Source organism: Peromyscus maniculatus, chromosome 4 (assembly GCF_049852395.1).
Source record: "Peromyscus maniculatus bairdii isolate BWxNUB_F1_BW_parent chromosome 4, HU_Pman_BW_mat_3.1, whole genome shotgun sequence".
Lineage (NCBI taxonomy): Eukaryota > Metazoa > Chordata > Mammalia > Rodentia > Cricetidae > Peromyscus > Peromyscus maniculatus.
Window position 1 is genome coordinate 31543937 of NC_134855.1, and position 19275 is coordinate 31563211.

At 44.9% G+C, this 19275-nt stretch overlaps 1 protein-coding gene across 6 annotated transcripts in view; it reads left to right on the forward strand.

The window, feature by feature from the left end:
• Nucleotides 1-19275, forward strand: part of Fmnl2 (formin like 2) — a 301299-nt gene that overhangs the window by 270685 nt on the left and 11339 nt on the right. For all 6 annotated transcript variants that reach the window (XM_015993029.3, XM_015993028.3, XM_006974238.4 and 3 more), the window contains 11 exons: nt 1621-1722; nt 3520-3832; nt 4445-4651; nt 10891-11015; nt 11630-11832; nt 13483-13717; nt 14618-14686; nt 14790-14870; nt 16172-16301; nt 17691-17854; nt 18725-18826. In XM_015993029.3, the coding sequence (XP_015848515.1) occupies nt 1621-1722; nt 3520-3832; nt 4445-4651; nt 10891-11015; nt 11630-11832; nt 13483-13717; nt 14618-14686; nt 14790-14870; nt 16172-16301; nt 17691-17854; nt 18725-18826 (1731 nt within the window). The remainder of the gene's footprint in view (nt 1-1620; nt 1723-3519; nt 3833-4444; nt 4652-10890; nt 11016-11629; nt 11833-13482; nt 13718-14617; nt 14687-14789; nt 14871-16171; nt 16302-17690; nt 17855-18724; nt 18827-19275) is intronic.

Sequence of the window (19275 nt, forward strand, 5' to 3'; positions counted from 1 at the left end):
GGAATGGAGTGTAGGAATGAGCAGCTTCAGATTCCCTCTGGGTCCTTTAAAGAAGGAAGGTATGTTTCTTACAGGAGAAACCCTTCCTTTGTTTCCACTTACCTTCCTGTTCCATTTCTCCCAAGTCACATGCACTGGCAATGGCCGTTGGGCATCCAGAGGAGCAGGATGGTTGGCACTATAAGGGTTAAAGGGAAATGAGAAGAGGGCTGTGGCCATGAGGAGTCTCCAGATGACTGGCTTTCTCAAAGTGCCATCAAAGCCCAGGGGTTAGGACTGCCTCGTGTCCCTGCTGCTCATCTCCACGTTCCTTCCTTAGCAATCCCTCAGAGTCTAACCAGGCTCATTTCAGCTGTAGACATTTTACAGGAAGTCACTAAGCTCTGTCAACTGTGGTCGTCTTTGAAGAAGCAAGCCCTCTTGGGATAATGTCAAGTGCACAGCAAGACAGGGTCCTGATTTTCCTGAAAGGAAATTTATTAACCACAAACAAGTTAATATGAGCCCAAAAGCTTTGAGATGTTAACATATTTAATATTGAAGAGCAAATAGAGATCAGTATTTCTCAAAAACCCAAGCATTGTGAAGGCTAAATTCTTGTTCCCCTGCACCTCAGGCCTCATGTGAGGACGTCCTATACCAGTGAGCTTTTGAAAACAAAACTCTTGTCATGATTTGATTGGAATTTTTCTTTATTATGAAGTGAATTGTTTCTATTTGTAAGAATATTATTTTTCACTGGGTGGTGGTGGTGCACGTCTTTAATCCCAGCACTGGGAGCCAGGGCCAGGCAGATCTCTGTGAGTTCGAGGCCAGCCTAATGTACAGAGTGAGATCCAGGACAGGCACCAAAGCTACACAGAGAAACCCTGTCTCGAAAAACCAAAAGAAAAAGAAAAAAAATGGTTTTCTTTCTTTTTTTTGACTTCTCTCTCTCTTTCTTTGAAACTACACTCTTAACCTGTGAGTCTCTGTCCACTCCTGCCTTGCCTCCATGGTTGCCATTGCCTGGGATTATGTCAGGTGGGAAATCAGAAGTTGCTTGATTGTAGAACTCTCTGTGACGAGGAACTACTTAGCACATGGCTTCTTTCCTCCCCTCGTCCCTCCCCAGCCAGCACTGTGGAGCCATTCTACATTGGGTTTTATAGAAGTAACTGCCATTATTAGGGTAGTCTGGGTTAGAGCTAGCCATCGGACTTTATTTAGTCTACTAAAATGACACAGCCGTGTTCTCTGGATCAACATTCGACCGCAGCTTTTGCATGATGGTCCTTTGTGTGGGTGGGAAAGTGGCCCTCCACACTGCGCTCATCTTCATGTTTTCTACTCTTGTTAGTCCCAGGACACGGAGGGAGACATGGCCGTGCATGTTCAAACACAGAGAGGCTGTTGTATGGGTTTTCTGGAGGCTACATATGCGTTATTAATTTTGATAGAAACAAATGTCTTCAGAACCATAGAAATTAATGTTTCCAGAAAGTAACCTGTAGAATATGTGCAGGACTCAAGTGGGCCCCTGTTTGTCTGGGACATATACTTCTGAGACATATACTCTGACCAAGGACCTGGTCAGAATGATGTGTGTCGTGACACTGTTCCTTTGTCACAATTTCTCAGCTGTCTGAAAAGCTGCAGGACACGGAGAACGAAGCCATGTCCAAGATCGTGGAACTGGAAAAGCAGCTCATGCAGAGGAATAAGGAACTGGATGTTGTCCGGGTAAGTGTGCTGGCAGCAGCTACCCAGATAGGCATGGCAGAGAATTCAGTGTGCTTCAGCTTTGGGGTGGTCCAGTGTGGTGCACGGTCATGTTAGAAGAATGCATTGATGCAGTGTATTTATTGCAGCCATCTCAAAGGTGATACTCAAAAGGACACATAAGGTGTGCACACATGTGCAAAATCAAAAACTCCAGCTTCAGTATTTCCTTATTGCAAATTTTGGGAGTGGCAATGTTTTCCCATCTTGGGGAGGCTGAGTTGATTCTGTGGGTCCTCCATGTGGTTGTAAATAAGAATAAAGCATGGATTTAATTCACGCCTAATTTTTATTAGGACTTGAACTTCATTGTATTTACTTCCTTTGCTTTTACTTAAAACCAGATTTGGTGGTTGTATGGAAACAATTCACTGCACAGGGTAGATCTAAAGGTATTTGCCAAACCCCAAATGCAGTGCATTGTATCACCAGATAATCCTAGCTGTTTGGTTTGCCGTCCTGTCACTTCACTTAAGTGTCGGGCATTTATGGAGTACCATCTATGTGTTTGCAACTGCGTGGAACATAAAACCAACATGCATGGAGGGCTTTCAGGCACATGGCTTGCCTTCACACCATGGTTAATGTGATAGCACGTTGTATGTGATGGTTAGCATGACTGTGTGTGCTGTTTGGTATTCCAACACGCCCTACAGTTAGCTTTGCATACTTATTTTCTGGCATACCATCAGGATGAAGTTGTGGCATATGGGCTCAATTCAAATTCAGGCACTTAGATTATTAATGATAGGCAGGGTGTGAAGGATGTTTTCATATCTGTTGGAGGTCTGTGGTGAGAGATAACACATGCAAGGCCCAGCAAGAAAGTTGAGTTCCACAAAGGCACTCACTCCAGAATATCCATGTCTGAATAGAAACAGCCAGGACAGCCTTTGAATTGAATTTTAACTTTGGTTACTCTAAGCTTTGAGAAAGATAAGTAATTAGTGGTGGGAAGCTTTGGGCTGTTTTGTTAAATGTATCATTAAAGGAAAACTATTCCAGCAATCACTGTCTTGAGCTCAGTCAAGGAGCTTTTCTAAGAGCCAGAGAAATCCAGCTGTGCCTCAGCTCCTGGTCACTCATGAATAGGTCACCACAGGCTTTGCAGAGTTGTTTTTTTTTTTTTTTTTGCTTATTTATTCTATATTATCTTGGGAATGGGTCTCGCTATATAGCCCTGGCTGGCCTGAAAAACTGCATAGACCAGGCTGGCCTCAAACTCAGAGATCTGCCTGCCTCTGCCTCCACCATGCTGGGATTAAAGGCATTCGCCACCACATCCAGCCTTGACAGAGGACTTAGTCTTAGTATGATTTCTGTTAAAGTCTGACTTAGGGCCCTCTGTCTCTTGTTAGTTAATGTATGTCTAGTAGTTACAAATAAATTTCATAATTAGTGAAAGAAAGCATGATGAGCCACCAGGATACCCATGGGATGTTCCAAATCCAATTTGGGGGATAAAGTCATCTCTGCTCTGTCTTTTTCTGCCTATGGAGAAAATGGAGTGAACTCCACTTATGAAATGGAAAGGACCTCATTAACAATAGCAAATGCTAGAATACATTGCATGCATTATTAGTTCAGTTGGTAATTACTGGACTCCATATGTACTGGCTGAATTCCAGAGATTTCCCCAGATGCCAGATGTATGTGTGCTCCCTCTGCACCTGTTCTCCTCGCTTGGCATGCCGAGCAGGTGTAACTGGGAATGTCCTGTGAAGTCAAAATCCTGACCATGACCTCTTTTCTTGGCAGGAAATCTACAAAGATGCAAATACCCAAGTTCACACATTAAGGAAAATGGTCAAAGAAAAGGAAGAAGCCATTCAAAGACAGTCTACCCTGGAAAAAAAGATTCATGAACTGGAGAAACAAGGGACCATTAAAATTCAGAAGAAAGGAGATGGGGACATTGCCATACTGCCAGTTGTGGCCTCTGGCACGTTGCCCATGGGATCAGAGCTAGCAGTGGGTAACTATGTAGGACCAGTTACAGGGGCCACCTCCTCAGGACCCTCACTCCCTCCTCCTCCACCACTACCTCCATCATCAGACATGCCTGAAGCAGGTAAGATGGTCTGTGGGGGAGAGCAGAGATTTACCTTCATATATCCCTTTACTTATCTTAGGAAGCATTACATTTTGAGGAGCTGGAAAAATGGCTTAGTAGTTAAGAGCATGTACTGCTCTTCTAGACAACCTGAGTTGGCCTCAGCACCCACATGCAGTGGCTCACAACTCCCCGTAAGTCCAGCTCCAGAGGATCTGTTGTTGCCTCTGGCCTCTGCCGGCCCTGCACTCGTGTGCACATACTCACACACACAATGAAGACACACTAGTTACAACAAAAAGTTTACACTTGTGAATCTAAATGTCACTTAGGTTTACTATTTCCCCTTTTGTCAGTAAGGAAATGTTTACCAATTTAAATGGTCTTTTTTCACACGCTTTATTTTCTTTTAAAATTTTAATTGCTTATTATTGTTGTGTATAGTGATGTCTGTGTGTGGGTGTATACCACAGTGTGCACGTAGAGATGAGAGGCCACCTTTGTAGCATTAGTCCTCACCCCACTTTTATGTGGGTTCCCAGGATCTAACTAGCATTACCTGATGAGCCGTCTGGCCAGCTCAATTTTCTCATGCCTTATGTGCACATGACATTTTGTTCTTTTCTCTAGCGCCAAACGGACCAGCGTCGCCACCTACGTCACCCCCTCCTCCCCCACCCCCACCCCCTCCTCCTCCCCCACCGCCACCCCCTCCACTCCCGGGTCCTGCAGCTGAGACTGTGCCAGCTCCTCCTCTCCCACCACCCCCTCCTCCCTCTGCACCCCCGCTGCCTGGGACTTCTTCACCCACAGTAGTTTTCAACTCAGGATTAGCAGGTGAGAACACAGGATGAAAACAGAGGTACTTGTGTGAGAAGTCCTGCTTTCTCTCCCTCTGGAGAGCTCAAACTGTTCTTTCAGCAATTAGAACTTCCTCATCTGTTCACATCCCTTAGGAGGACATCCCTGCTAATATAACTGGTGAAGGGGACATTGTCATACATGAGAGGCACTGTCCTCTGAGTAGCCTTTGGCACACTCTTCCGAGCAGGAGTTCTGACTTCGTCACCCAGCCTTCCACCGTCTTTACCTACAGTGGCCAAAGCTCTAGGTTAGGTGCTAGTATTGAGTCTTATTCTTTTTTAAGGTATTTGGAGTATTAGATGTAAAGGAAAACATGTCATTATGAACACATGCCTGATACAGGCTTGCAGACATGTCTTCTGAACATTTGTAGGTGTCAGAATTTGCTAGTTTTAAGCTTCAAGGGGAAGTGATACTAACAGCAGTTTTTTTAGGATTTGAAAAGCTTCCAAGTAATTCATGTCCTCCTGCTCACCAGGACAGAAGGGTATGTCCACTTTACCAGAAATAAAAGGGAGACAGGCGAGAGAGGGGAAGAGAATTGCTCCAAAGCCTTCAAACAAGTTACTGGTTTTGACCCTTGGAGATGAAATTTTACTCTTTAACACTGAGCCATTTCAGTTAGAGTGTCGCTTAGAGTTTGGAGTTGTCCCGAGGTGGTTGTTCTGTGGTCGTGGGCAGCATTGTGCTGAGGTTGCTGCCCTGTGCTCTGGGAATCTCTGCTCTGAACTGCTGCCCTGTGATACCGAGAACTGCTTTGAGGTGGTCATCCTTTGATGCTGGGTAGCTTCCTCTGTAATACTGAGTCGCCCTGCTTGGAGGTGGCTGTCCCTGTGACACTAAGCAATTCCCCTCTGAGGCGGCTTTCCTTGTGGAGTACCTGCTTTGAGGTTGCCACCTTGTGATACCAGGCGGCTCTCCTCTTGGGTGGACTATATAACTGTCTTTGTTTGCATTTGGTTGTTGCTGTGATAAACACCAATGCAACTTGGGGAGGGAAGGGTTTATTTTAGCTTACAGTTTATTATGGCGGCAAATTAGAGCAGGAACTCAAGGTAGGAAGCTAGAGGCAGGAACTGATGCAGAGGCCATAGAGAAATGCTGCTTCCTGGCTTGTTCCTCTTGTTGCTCCACCTGCTTTCTTATATGAGGACCTAGGGGTGGCACAGCTCACAGTGGGCTGGGCCCTCTTACATCAATCAGTAAACACCCTACATCTTGCCTACAGGGCAGTCTAATGGAGACATTTCCTCAATTGATGCTCATTCTTCCAAGAGGACTCTTAACTTGTGCTAACTTGACAAGAAAATGAACCAACACACTAACACTGCTCTGAAGTTGCCACTTTGGGCTACTGGGTAGCTGTGTTTTAAGGTGGTTATCTATGTGACACTAGATAGTGTTGCTCTGAGGTGGCTGTCCCTGTGACCCTGGGCACCTCTGCTCTGAGGTGGGTGGCTGTCCCTGTGGCCCTGGGCACCTCTGCTCTGAGGTGGGTGGCTGTCCCTGTGGCCCTGGGCACCTCTGCTCTGAGGTGGCTGTCCCTGTGACCCTGGGCACCTCTGCTCTGAGGTGGGTGGCTGTCCCTGTGGCCCTGGGCACCTCTGCTCTGAGGTGGCTGTCCCTGCGACCCTGGGCACCTCTATTCTGAAGTGGGTGGCTGTCCCTGCGACCCTGGGCACCTCTGCTCTGAGGTGGCTGTCTCTATGACCCTGGGCATCTCTGCTCTGAGGTGGCTGTCCCTGTGACCCTGGGCACCTCTGCTCTGAGGTGGCTGTCTCTGTGACCCTGGGCACCTCTATTCTGAAGTGGGTGGCTGTCCCTGCGACCCTGGGCACCTCTGCTCTGAGGTGGCTGTCTCTATGACCCTGGGCATCTCTGCTCTGAGGTGGCTGTCCCTGTGACCCTGGGCACCTCTGCTCTGAGGTGGGTGGCTGTCTCTGTGACCCTGGGCATCTCTGCTCTGAGGTGGGTGGCTGTCCCTGTGATCCTGGGCACCTCTGCTCTGAGGTGGCTGTCCCTGTGATCCTGGGCACCTCTGCTCTGAGGTGGCTGTCCCTGTGACCCTGGGCACCTCTGCTCTGAGGTGGCTGTCTCTGTGACCCTGGGCACCTCTGCTCTGAGGTGGGTGGCTGTCCCTGTGACCCTGGGCACCTCTGCTCTGAGGTGGCTGTCTCTGTGACCCTGGGCACCTCTGCTCTGAGGTAGCTGTCTCTGTGATACTGGGTCCACTTCCACCCATTCTTGAACTCTGTTACTATGAACCGCTACCCTGCTGGCCTCTAGTTCCAAGGCTGAGATGGTTTCTGAAGTATCCAAGTCAAAATGACAGTCTTTAGGATAAAGATTTCTTCCTCTCAGTCCATCCTAGGGTTTTGTCAGCAGCTTGATCTGCACCCCTCTGCCCCGCCCTGATAATTCTTCCAAGTGACTGCAACCCTTTCGGCCTTCTGTAAGTTTCTTAAAGCAGATTTGCCCACCTCAGATCTGTGATTCTACTGCCACGCTGACATCTACAAAATTACCAAAGATACAAATAAGATGCTTGTTCAATTTCATGGTAAATTTGTGGCTTATTCTTACCCTTCAAGGTCTTCCCTGTTAATACTTTCTTCTAGAGCTTTTAGTGCTTCGGAAGAGGAGAGGTGGAGGAGAGTCACCGTGGAACTGTTGGATTGTGAATGTAAATGTCAAGCCCCACATAGTCTCTGGGTGTCCGCTCTGTCACCAGGCTGCTCTGGGTGACTGAATGTGGCTGCCACCGTTGTCGTGTGCACCTGGGCTGCTGGCTAAGCTTTCCTTGTAGCCCTGGATGAGCGTTCTCTGTGACACGTGTCTCCTGTGCCTCACCTGGAGCTGCTGCTTCCTCCAATGCAAAAGCTAACCTGTGGCTCAGCATCGCTTGCATTCCCACGAGCCAAAGCAGAACTCAGACATGGCGGCAGGGAAGTGCGCTGCGGCTGAGGCTGCAGTCGGACGCAGCTTTCTGCTCAAGGGCCGTGCCCCCCTTTTTTGGTTTTGTTTTGTCTTAGGCCTTTGCCACTACTTCATTTTTAAAGTTTATTGACTCTGGAGTGTCTTACATTTATGGGCAGAGCTCTCTGCTCAGTTTCTAACGGCTGCTCTCAGACTCCTCCTAGGTAGAAGTCTCCATTGTTCTTAAGCAAAGTAGACCTCTATAAGTTCTATAGATTGAAGGAGACCTCTTTGTCTCATTAAATGTCCATTAATGGTTACAAGATATATCTTGTGTTATAAGATTGCAAAGTCCTTACAAGTGTTCAGTAACTTGGGATTAGGCATTTTCTGCAGGGCCCCTAATCTCCTTAATATTTATCCTTAATTTGGCTTTCAGTGTGCATAGTAATTGAAGCTAATTTTGTAAAATATTCTCCTCATATGTTCAATGATTTCTCTCTCTGGAATCCAGAGGCCTGACAGAGTTCAGGGTGTCTCAGGAGAACTGAGAGGCAGTGATGAGCTGATATGTCCAGTACTTCCGGAAAATCCAAGCCAGTAGGTCCACAGCAGCAGATACCCAGCTCTGCCCTGGACAGGCATGGTCACAGAAGGAAATCAGGAGGAAGTCCCAATAGAGTATCTCTAGTTGAGAAAATTGTTTGAATTTTATAAGAAAAATTGTAGTAGTGTAAAATCTTTTCTTGAAGTGTCAACACATCTGCAGGTCTAGTGGACAGTCTGATCCCCTCGTGAGGTGGGTCACCTGCGCCAGGCTGCCTGTGCAGTTGGTGGCCTTTGCTCTCTGAGAGGCTTTCGTCCTCTCACTGTTCAACTGTGGCTGACTCTCTGTTGTTAAGAACTGTTTACAGCCTATGGAATATGCAGTTCATTATGGCTGCTTAGGACCATTACAATGAAATTTTTTGTTTTGTTTTTTCTTTCTCCCAGAGAGGGGGGAAATACAGAAACATAAACAAAACCACAAAGTGAGTCTTCAAAGGCAGGGGAATGGATTTTTGGCTTTGTGCTGCTGAGATGTGTCCACGAAGCATGAAATTCTATGCTAAGTGTGTGAGAACTGCTGGGCACTTGACTCTTAACTGTATCTAATATATATATTTTTTCTATTTTCTGTTCTTTCTGCTTCCACAAAAGATGGGCCAATCAAGCTTTTCTGTAGGTTGCTCCTCACCGAGTGTGTTGAGTATTTGCTGTGTGTTCTGTTGGTCACCCTGTGCCTTGACATCTCTCCACTCCATCCTACCTTGAGCCATTACATTTGACATTGTGTCTCAGGAAAGTCTGGGTGTTGGCTGACTGTGACTCCAGCTTTGCCCACATGTTTCAGCTGAATCTGCAGATCCTCCTTTAGGCAGGACCTAGATTCCCAGGCCATGTTCCATTCCTTCCCTTTGAGAGAAGGAATGTTTCTTTCTTAGCATTCAGTTTTCATGGTCAGTTCTGACCTCCCTACTCTAAGAGGATCAGACTCTAAGGAAAGAAGGAGAATAAGGGGAAACCTTTGGCTGTTCCTTTCCAGGACCCTCCCCATTGCCTGTGGCGGGCGGCTCACTGTTTGGAACAACCACCCATTTAAAGCCACTTTCTTCAGTCTGAGTCCTTGGGTCAAAGTGTATGTCCTCGTCACCTGTGGGCCCCTGCTGTCCTACACCCTATGCCTAGGTGAAGTCGGGAAAAATTTCCTTCCTTGAGTTGAAGTGATACCTCTCTCAACATCTGTCTCCTTATTGCGCCCCCCACCTCCCCATGGTGGATGAAGGGCCAATTAGAGAAAGCCTTTGTCTGTAGAGGACATGGGTTCTCCTGGGCAGTGCAGACAAAGGTCTGACCAGGAATCTAGCACTGCTGATAATGGGGATGAGGATGCCACGTTTGGAGATAGAAAGCCTGTTTTGGCAAAAGCTGTGTCTCTGTGTTGCTGCATGCTTCTGTGTGGACTTACCTGATGACATTCCTTCTCTTTCTATGGCCTTTGTAACTCTGGAGGAACGAGAGGCACTGTCTGTCTCCCTTTTCAGGAAATATCAATGGAGGCAGGTAGCCTGACAAATAAAAGCTCAGGTCCTGGTCACCTTTGTTTTGTTCTATCCTGAAGCATTGATTTTCTCTCCCCTTTCCTGCTAATAATGCTGAATAGTGAGGCTCACACTGGCAGGTGGGGGGCCCAGAACAGCTTGATGTAGGGATATATATATATATATATATATATATATATATATATATAATGGTTTGGAAAGCCTTGTTTATGATCTATAATTAATATATAGATTTTGTAAGTGGTTAATCTTTTTAAACTTGCTTTCTCAAAAATGAGAGGTATTTGTATCCTCTTTATCCTGTAAATATTAGATGCCATCTTCTCTGATTCAGTACATTTAACCGTTTCACTGACAGTGTCTAGATAAAGATAGCTGACTTCTTTAAAAAAGAGAGAAGGGGTGGGTGCTGGAGAGATGGTTCAGTGGTTAAGAGCACTCACTGACCTTCCAAAGGTCCTGAGTTCAGTTCCCAGAACCCACATGTCAGCTCACAGCTGTCTGATGCCCTCTTCTGGTGTGCAGATGGAAATACAAAGTACCCATGTACATGAAGTACATAAATCTTTCAGAAGGGGAGAAGGGGCTGTGGCATTCCCGAGGAGCCTATGGTTTCTGCATGCCCCTTCTGTCTTCTTCACTGTTCTCCGACACAGGCCATTTACAGTCCCTAGTCTACGGGAAATGACCCAGCAGCCAGTGTAATGTCGTTATCACAGTCACCCACAGGCGTGTGCTTTCCTGGCTGAATAGCATTATTCTTGCTGTGATCTTCCTGGGGATAGGCAGTCCTCTCTGCAGTCCCTGCCTGTCCTTTAAGGCTTATTTGTAAACACATGTCCTAGGAACAAGAGTTGAAGATGTCAAAATTTAAGACAGCATTTTCTCTCTGCTCTATAATCACACTGTCTAATATTGTAACTAGAAAGCAATAATCTCATAGCCCCAGTAAAACCAATAAACTCAATCCCTGACTCCTAGACAGCTTTTCTAATAGTCCAGTGTCACATAACCCAATGGGGACCTTGAGTGGCTCTGGCCCAGACCAGGTGCTCTCTGCACTTAGCATCACCTGGGTGCCCTTGCCGTCTTCCTCCAGTGTTAAAGCGTCATCTGCAAGGACTATCGTCTGATTGTACCTGCAGCTTGTGAGCTTCTAGACAGGACTAATTTCATTATTTCTGACATCTTCAGCTGTGAAAATTAAGAAGCCGATCAAGACCAAGTTCAGAATGCCAGTATTTAATTGGGTTGCTCTCAAGCCCAATCAGATCAATGGCACAGTCTTCAATGAAATCGATGATGAGCGGATCCTAGAGGTATCTTTCTCCTTGATGATAAACTAGGGGTGCACACTCTGCTGCAGAGCCAAGGAGGCTGTCCTGTTGGCCTGCAAGCATTACTGGCAGAGATGTAATGTTTCTGTACTCTAATGTGAAGAAGAAATAGATTTGTACTGTCGACAAATAAATTAGACATGATTTTATAAGAGGGTTCTAAACTACGTCTAAAATGTTAAGTTAAAATAATAGTTTTGACTATCTTCAGTGTTTGCCACAAAATATATGTCTGACACAGCCTCGTCCTTTAATTTATAAGAACATAGACAGCCTTTATTGAACTATGCTGGTTAAGGACTCAGCAACTGTACTGACTGTCAGGTTTCATGGATTTACCCTGTGGCAGATGTCTGCATAAACCAACTGTTGAAAGCAACAGAATTGGATTGTTAGACTTAGTATTCTCTGGACATTCACTTCTGGCTATGTGATAGGATGTGATAGGGTACCCAACATAAACAGAAGTGTAGCAAGCCATGCAGGGTAAGGCCTTTGTTTAAGAGAATGTCTAAATGATGAGGTTTTTGCTAACTGGGAATGACTTCATTTTAATGTATGATCCAATTTGCCACTGTCATCCTTCTCCACCCTAGGATTTAAATGTGGACGAATTTGAGGAAATCTTCAAAACAAAAGCCCAGGGTCCTGCCATTGATCTTTCTTCAAGCAAGCAGAAAATACCACAGAAGGGATCAAGTAAAGTGACACTATTAGAAGCAAATAGAGCCAAAAATCTTGCCATAACTTTAAGGAAAGCTGGGAAGACTGCCGATGAGATATGCAAAGCTATTCATGTGTAAGTTTCTACAGGGAAAGCAGACCCTAGAGAGCTCAGCCTAAGGAAGAAAACAGGGTACAGATCAGCAGGTAATGGAAATAGTGGGACAGGATCTAGGTGCAAAGATGGAGGATTTCTTGGTACCCACACTCCAGAGCTCCCCTTGTTCCTCATGTTCTGCTGCTTCAGAATGAAGATGCTAATACCAAGGCATTGCACCAGAGATACCCAGGGAAGTAGCACAGCCGCGTGTCATTTGGCAGTTTAGAATAGCAGTCCTCACCCTGTGGGTCACAACCCTTAGGAAGTCAGACCAGCCTGTCACAGAGGTCCTTATCACATATCCTGATATCAGTTATTTACAGTACGATTCATAACAGTAGCAAAATTATAGTTATGAAGAAGCAATGAAAATAATGTGATGGCTGGCGGTCACCATCACATGAGGATCTGTATTAAAGCGTCGCAGCATTAGGAAGGTTGAGAACCACTGGTTTAGGAGAACATCTGACTTGGGATAGCATTTATTGTCTTGGCTCTGTTCCTATGGATAGGTCTACAGTAGTACTCACATAAAAGGGAAGTAGGGAGGAGTGGGGCAGATCCTTCGGAAAGCGAGAAATGGTGGTTTTCTCTGGAGGATCTGGATAGTATCCAGATTTGCTGAATCCAAATTTGATGGCATCTGTGGAATGATACAGTTCAATGCCAGCTGCAAATATGATACAGATGTATGTTTTAATTCATGACAACAGGAATGTGAATTCTTTTGCTCTTAGTACTTCCTGGTCATTTTAAACAAAGCTCTCTCTCTCTCTCTCTCTCTCTCTCTCTCTCTCTCTCTTTAATATATAAATTGCACAGATGGTAATGGTTTTGTTTATCTACTAAAAAATCTTCCCACTCTTCTTGTAGCCAGGGATGTTACTGATGTTTTCAGAAATCACTTTTTATAGTTTGATATTTTAGAATTTCTGACTGGTGATCTTACCTAGCCCCAAGAGATCATTTGCTCTGATTTTGTGTCTTTGGCCAGGGTCATAATCTACTACAGTTTTCTGCAATCTTTTCTGATTTCCAATATTGAAACCTGGTGAAACCAGTATGCAATCTGGGTTTTAATCTCATATACCTTGTTTACCATACTTATGTATGAGTAATTCCATTGTTTTGCTGAACAAACATTGTCTGGAGAATAAAATAGGAATTAAGCAAATACTTGTTCAAACTGAGTAAACATCTACCAAGAACTGATATTCCTTCAAGGAATGTATGTACCTACATCAAAGTATCTGTATAGAATGGGAATTTGGCTGAGTTTCATCTCCAGAGACAGTAAAGTAATGACAGGAACATCTTACAAAGCTCCCCAGATGTTCACAGAGTCTAAAGCCCTGTCCCTGGACTGCATTACCAGCCTGTGCTCCAGCCTTAATACTTGATGCTGCGTTCTCCTCTTGATTTCCACCCCGAGCCCTAAGATAGTAGCACTCAAACTGGAGGAGAGTCTGGGTCATCAGTTAGGGTAATTGGTGCTCAGTGGGGACCAGCCCCAGAGTGGGGCTTCAGCAGTACATCTGTGTGAATCCAAGGCCTGTTGACTTGGTGGTAGATGAGCTGGATTGGATGGGGGTAGAACACTGACTGACCTGTGGGCACCGATTTCAGATTCGACTTGAAGACATTACCAGTTGACTTTGTTGAATGTTTGATGAGGTTTTTGCCAACTGAGAATGAGGTGAAAGTGCTCCGGCTCTATGAGAGAGAGAGAAAGCCCTTGGAGAACTTGTCAGACGAAGACCGCTTCATGATGCAGTTCAGTAAGATTGAGCGGCTCATGCAGAAGATGACCATCATGGCCTTCATTGGGAACTTTGCAGAAAGCATTCAGATGCTGACTCCTGTGAGTTGACCAGGGCAGGAGTACAAAAAGATAGTCATTTATTTTTATACATCTCTCTAAATTACACTAATCTGATGTGGGTTCTAAAGAGTCCTTCCAGAACTTTATAGATTACATTTGTATTTAAGCTCTCATTTTCATAGTGTGAATCCAAATCTCTATATATGGCTGCTCTACCAAAAAGGATATTGTTTTTAGTGTTTGTAAGTATCCTTTGCTTTTCAGATAACTTTAGTACAGAGGACATTAAAAACCAGTTCCTTGTTGGCAAGACTAGAAATGTGACTCTCATTTCCAAAAATAACTCTGTATCTTTAGTGAGGAGCAGGCTCAAGAGATTTCTGGGAGCACTGGCTTTACTAGAGGATGCTTCTTCTTTGGGACTTTGATGAAGTAGATTGTGGTGATATACAAATAAATAATAGCTATCTCATTCCCCGTGTTAGTCTGGCAGATATTTAGGAATGCCAGGAACATCAATTTGTCCTCTGTCGGTTCTGTTTCTCAAATAATCTTAGTTACTGCTTACAGTAGCAGATTTGTCCAAAGCCTGTTTTGAGAACTTCTAGAGAATGTTATATTGCTGCCCTTCCACCACATCCTACCCTTTGCATTCTTGGACGTCTCTAGTGTTTTAAAAGTATAAATTGTGTATTATTAGTGGTGATGCACTGGGAACTGAATTATTCCAGAAGAGGCTGTTAACTCCTACCTTGAAATCTTAATGGTTATGGATTGGCTACAGATAAACAATTTCCTACATTACTTGTTACTGTGAGCAGCTTTTGAGAAGAGCATATGTAATACTAGGGTTACCTAAGGCATAGTTAGTTCTTAGTTTCCAGTTAGTTTGCCATTTTTAATAGTCTCTCCCTGTCTTTCCTTCTGATTGGAATCCAGCAACTTCACGCAATTATAGCCGCATCTGTTTCTATCAAGTCATCTCAAAAGCTCAAGAAAATTCTGGAGGCAAGTGCAGTTTTCTTGTTCTGTTCTGGCCAACTTGCCAACTGCCTTCCAGCACCTGGGACGCTCTCCTGATGAAGCCTTCTTTTCACTCTTGCTTTTCCAGATCATCTTGGCCCTTGGAAACTATATGAATAGCAGCAAACGAGGAGCAGTTTATGGATTTAAACTTCAGAGTTTAGATCTGGTGTGTGAACAACAAGGAATATGAGATCCTTGAAGGACATACAGCTGTGGAGATTAAGTTGTGGAGGGGGGGCTTTATTCTGGGGGTGGGCGGGGGGTGGGTGGGTGGGTGGGTGGGTGTTGGAGGAGGCTTCTCTTAGTGCAGGAGGGCGAGTTGGTACAAATTTTCCAAAACACCACTTGACAGAAAGGACCAGGTACTTACAGCCTTTCACCCAGTATTCCCATTTCTATGACTCTCTTAAGAGTCCGAATTATGAATACTGCATTTTATAGCAATAATCTCAAGTTCCAGCATGATGGAAAATGACTAGGCTAACAGTTAATACAATGAACTATTTAGTTTTTTAACTCCCTTGGAAGACTTTTCAGACAAATAGATAATTTTGTTTAGAAAATTAGAATATAGTTGCATGTATATATAATTTATTTTTCCTGTATGGACAAAGTGCAGTCCTTTGCAAAGTCATCTTCCTTGGCATCCTGTTTAGGCTGTGCAGATCTATTGTGGCTTCCAAGTCAAGGAAGACATGGTTAAGTTATAATGTCATGTCAGTCAATATCCAATATCCTGCCATCATAATCTGATTAATAGTATCTGTGTGGGATTTGTCCTAAGACCTTCAAGGATACCAAACATCTCAGAAAGGACAGATACTCAAGTCCTTTCTATAAAATAGTGCAGTGTGTGGATTTAACCTAAACATGTCCCCCTAGCTTTTAACTCACATCTAGTTTACTTACAATACCTAGTACTATGTCATGATTTGTAAGCAGTGCTTCATGATATTATGTATCAAATAATCCCAATAAAAAGGCAGTACAGTGGCAGTCTTTTTCCTTCCGTTTCTGTCTGAGGTTGGTAAAGTTCGCAGATTCAGAATGCCCAGCCAGCAGGCCAGCTGTATCTCTTGAGAACCGGCTGCCTTTGGAGCCACTGAGCACATCTACTGGCCCCACCTTCCGTCTCTGTTCCGGTTCTTCATGTTGAAGAGCAGTACCAGCTGGAGTCTTTTCCCGTTTGAGCCAAGGGAGGTAGATGGATAGCAGATGCAGGGATAGGGAGAATGCTTGTAAGCAAGATGAAGATCTGAAGTACCCCTAGCTCAGAGTCTACCCCAGCATATAGCACATACTCAGTCGGGACATCCTCAGGCTATTTAAGCACCAATGGGCTGCTTCTCTACAGAGGACATTGAATCTTGAGGCCCCTCTGGGAATGTTTTTGCCAGCCTTTTCCTATTTACTCTGGGCACTTGCACCTTGCTCTTGCATCTAACCCTTGTCTCCTTTTGTTTTCAGCTCTTAGATACGAAGTCAACAGACCGAAAACAAACACTGTTGCACTATATATCAAATGTGGTAAAAGAAAAATATCAACAAGTTACTCTATTTTATAATGAGCTTCATTATGTGGAAAAAGCTGCTGCAGGTACTTAATTTCAGCTGTCAGTGTTACCTTGAGATGTTGGATATTGTAGTCATGAGGGAGTCATTCCCTGCTGAAACTCTCTTCAGAATCCACTGCAGAAGGCAGGATCAGTACGTCAGCTCTCCTGGGCTAGAATATGTTGTAATGGTACCACCCACTCCTGAGCAGTTGAATGTAGGTTTGTAGGTAGTTTCTGGCAGTGGCTTCTCTCTAAAGATCCAAGTCTTTGAGATGTGCCTTCTCCATTGCCTGCCCATCACTCTTTTAATTCTCTTGCTCTTGGATATGATGTGAGTTGTAGAGTCCAAACTGCGGGTAGAAATGGTTGTTGGCTACAAACAGGCTGGAATAGACACATCATGGACTTGCTTATGCAGCTAGCAGAATGGAATGGTTTTCCTTTTTCTAAATTAAGGTTCTAGTTCCAACTAAGAAGACCAAATAGCAAGAATGTCTTCCCAAGTAGTAGCACAGATGACTTGGCCAGGAAATTTTGAAAAAAGCCTGTGAGAAAAATTGCAGAGACGGATATGCTCCCTGGCTGAGCTGGTATCCAGGCTGATTGACACATGCTCTTAATGTGGTCAGCTAGGACTGCTCCTTTGCTTATTAGCAGTTTTGAGTGCTTTCTCTGTCCTTGGTACTGTCAGAAGTATTATGGGGTGGAATAAGACAGTACAAGTCTAGTAAGGGGAGAACATACCACGTTGACTTGTAATCCAGCCATGGGCAGAGCTGAACAAAACAAAACTGGGACCCACTTCTCTGGGGAAAGTGACTCATAAGGGTTCAGGAATGTGCCTGCTCTGGGTGGTGGCTCTACTGCAAGGTTCACCCCGAATTCTTTGAAGCAAGGAAGGCTTCACAAAAAGCTAAGGCTGCCTTAGCTCTTAATGGTCTGGGCAGCTGAAGTTCAGCAGGTAAAATTTTGTCTGCCCTCTGCTGGGAAGTTACAGGATTGCAAAAGCATGCAGAGTAAATAAGAGAATATAAAAAAGGTCTTGGACCTATTTGAACCTACAGCTAAACTGGGTATAGGCAGGATGTGGATGCAACCTTGGTCTCCAGTGCAAGAAGTGGACGCTGGGCATGTTTTCTCATCCCCAGTGCTATCTCTGAACCGTGTGACTCATGGCATACCACAGAACCTCTTTATGTTGCCTTTCCTCATTGGCAAAGTATACTAGAACAGTAGGATTAATGCTTATGAAGAATTGATTTGATAGTGGCATTTCATGAATTTCATATTAAAGGCTATCTATGACTAAAGGTGGGAACTAGCTATAAGGGTCCTAAGTAAGCCTTACAAAGTGCTGAGAATGTGGCTTAGCAGTTGGACTTCCTCTCAATAGAAGTTTCCTGATGTGTTGCTTTCTCTCCATCCGTCAGTCTCTCTTGAAAATGTTCTGCTGGATGTCAGGGAGCTGCAGAGGGGAATGGACTTAACCAAGAGGGAGTATACTATGCATGACCATAACACGCTGCTGAAAGAGTTCATCCTTCACAACGAGGGCAAGCTGAAGAAGCTGCAGGATGATGCTAAGATTGCTCAGGTAATCCAAGAGAGTAAACTCCTTCAGGCCACTTGAGGCATAGGCTCCAGGCTGGGAAAGTAATGTTGCATTTTTCTACCGTTACTAGGTCAATTTCTTATGTAGCTAATGTTTATGTTCCCCCCTATTGTCCTTGAAAATGCCTCTTCCAAGTGGGGCCTTTTGTGCTATTCTGTAGAAGCCCTCTCTGTCTCTTCTTTTCTGTTCCTAAATTCCTTCTAGCACAGGTCTGTTTGCAGGCAGTTCTGTGACACGTCAGGCCTGGGCTCCCAAAGCAAAGTCCCCAGGTATAAGGTTTTTCTAGGTCTTAGGCTTCATACTGCTCTGTCACCCCAGGGACCTCGGATATCAAAGCAAACCCAGAACAGAGTACAGTTCCTGTTATCATGGAGCAGGGGGTGGAGTGCCGGGGAACTGGAGGCAGATAGTGATAGCTTCTAGCTTGGATTATGGTGGCTCACAGAAGAGACTGTTCTTTTTTTGTGGGGATGTTGCAAGGAGTATGAATCAAAGAGTTGAGATTTAGAGCCAGAGTTGCTCCCAAGATCCTTCCTGAGCTTGTGGTTTAAGGCGTTGAGTCTTGGCCATAGGAAAGTCATGGAAGAAATAGCTGTGTGTGTGTGTGGGGGGGGGGGAGGTGGGTGGGTGAAGGGGGGGGTTGATGGAATTAGGGAAGAAACAGCAGGTCTTAAGAGATGACTTTCTATGTCCAACTATTGTACTTTTCTGATTGCCTTTAGTGAAGTATTAGAGGTAATATAGAGAGACCCATGGGGGCACAGAAACTACAAGGTTTTAGTTTTCTGCCCCAGAGCATCCAGTCCTGGTAGTGGAACTAATGTAATTCAAGAAAAACTGGCTTCTTTCCAGGATGCCTTTGATGATGTGGTGAAGTATTTTGGTGAAAACCCCAAGACAACACCGCCCTCAGTGTTCTTCCCTGTCTTTGTCCGGTTTGTGAAAGCCTACAAGGTGAGTAGGGGAGACCCTTAGCCCTCTTGTCCACTTTCCCAACATGTGTTCTTCCTTGTCTTTGTCCCGTTTGTGAGAGCCTACAAGGTGAGTAGGGGAGACCCTTAGCCTTCTTGTCCACTTTCCCAACAGAAATATTCCCTCCTCCAGAAATGTCTGTGGCCTTGCTTCTCTAGAGGCCTCCTTTGCCTTGGGCAGCAGATTTGGGTGATCCCTCTCTAACCCTGTTGAGGGCTTTTAGGGCCCTCAGACCACGCTGGGTCATTTTTTCATGGAGCCATGCCTGGGCCTCAGCAAGAAAGACAAGGCAATTGGCTACCTGCTTGGGCCAGGGGAGATGCTCCATCACCACTGTTGCCCGTTATTGACTGTTGAATCTTACAAGCCAGGTGAAGGGCATAGAAAATCCACACCTACAAGGAGTTGATGGGCCAAGTGAACCAGGGCAT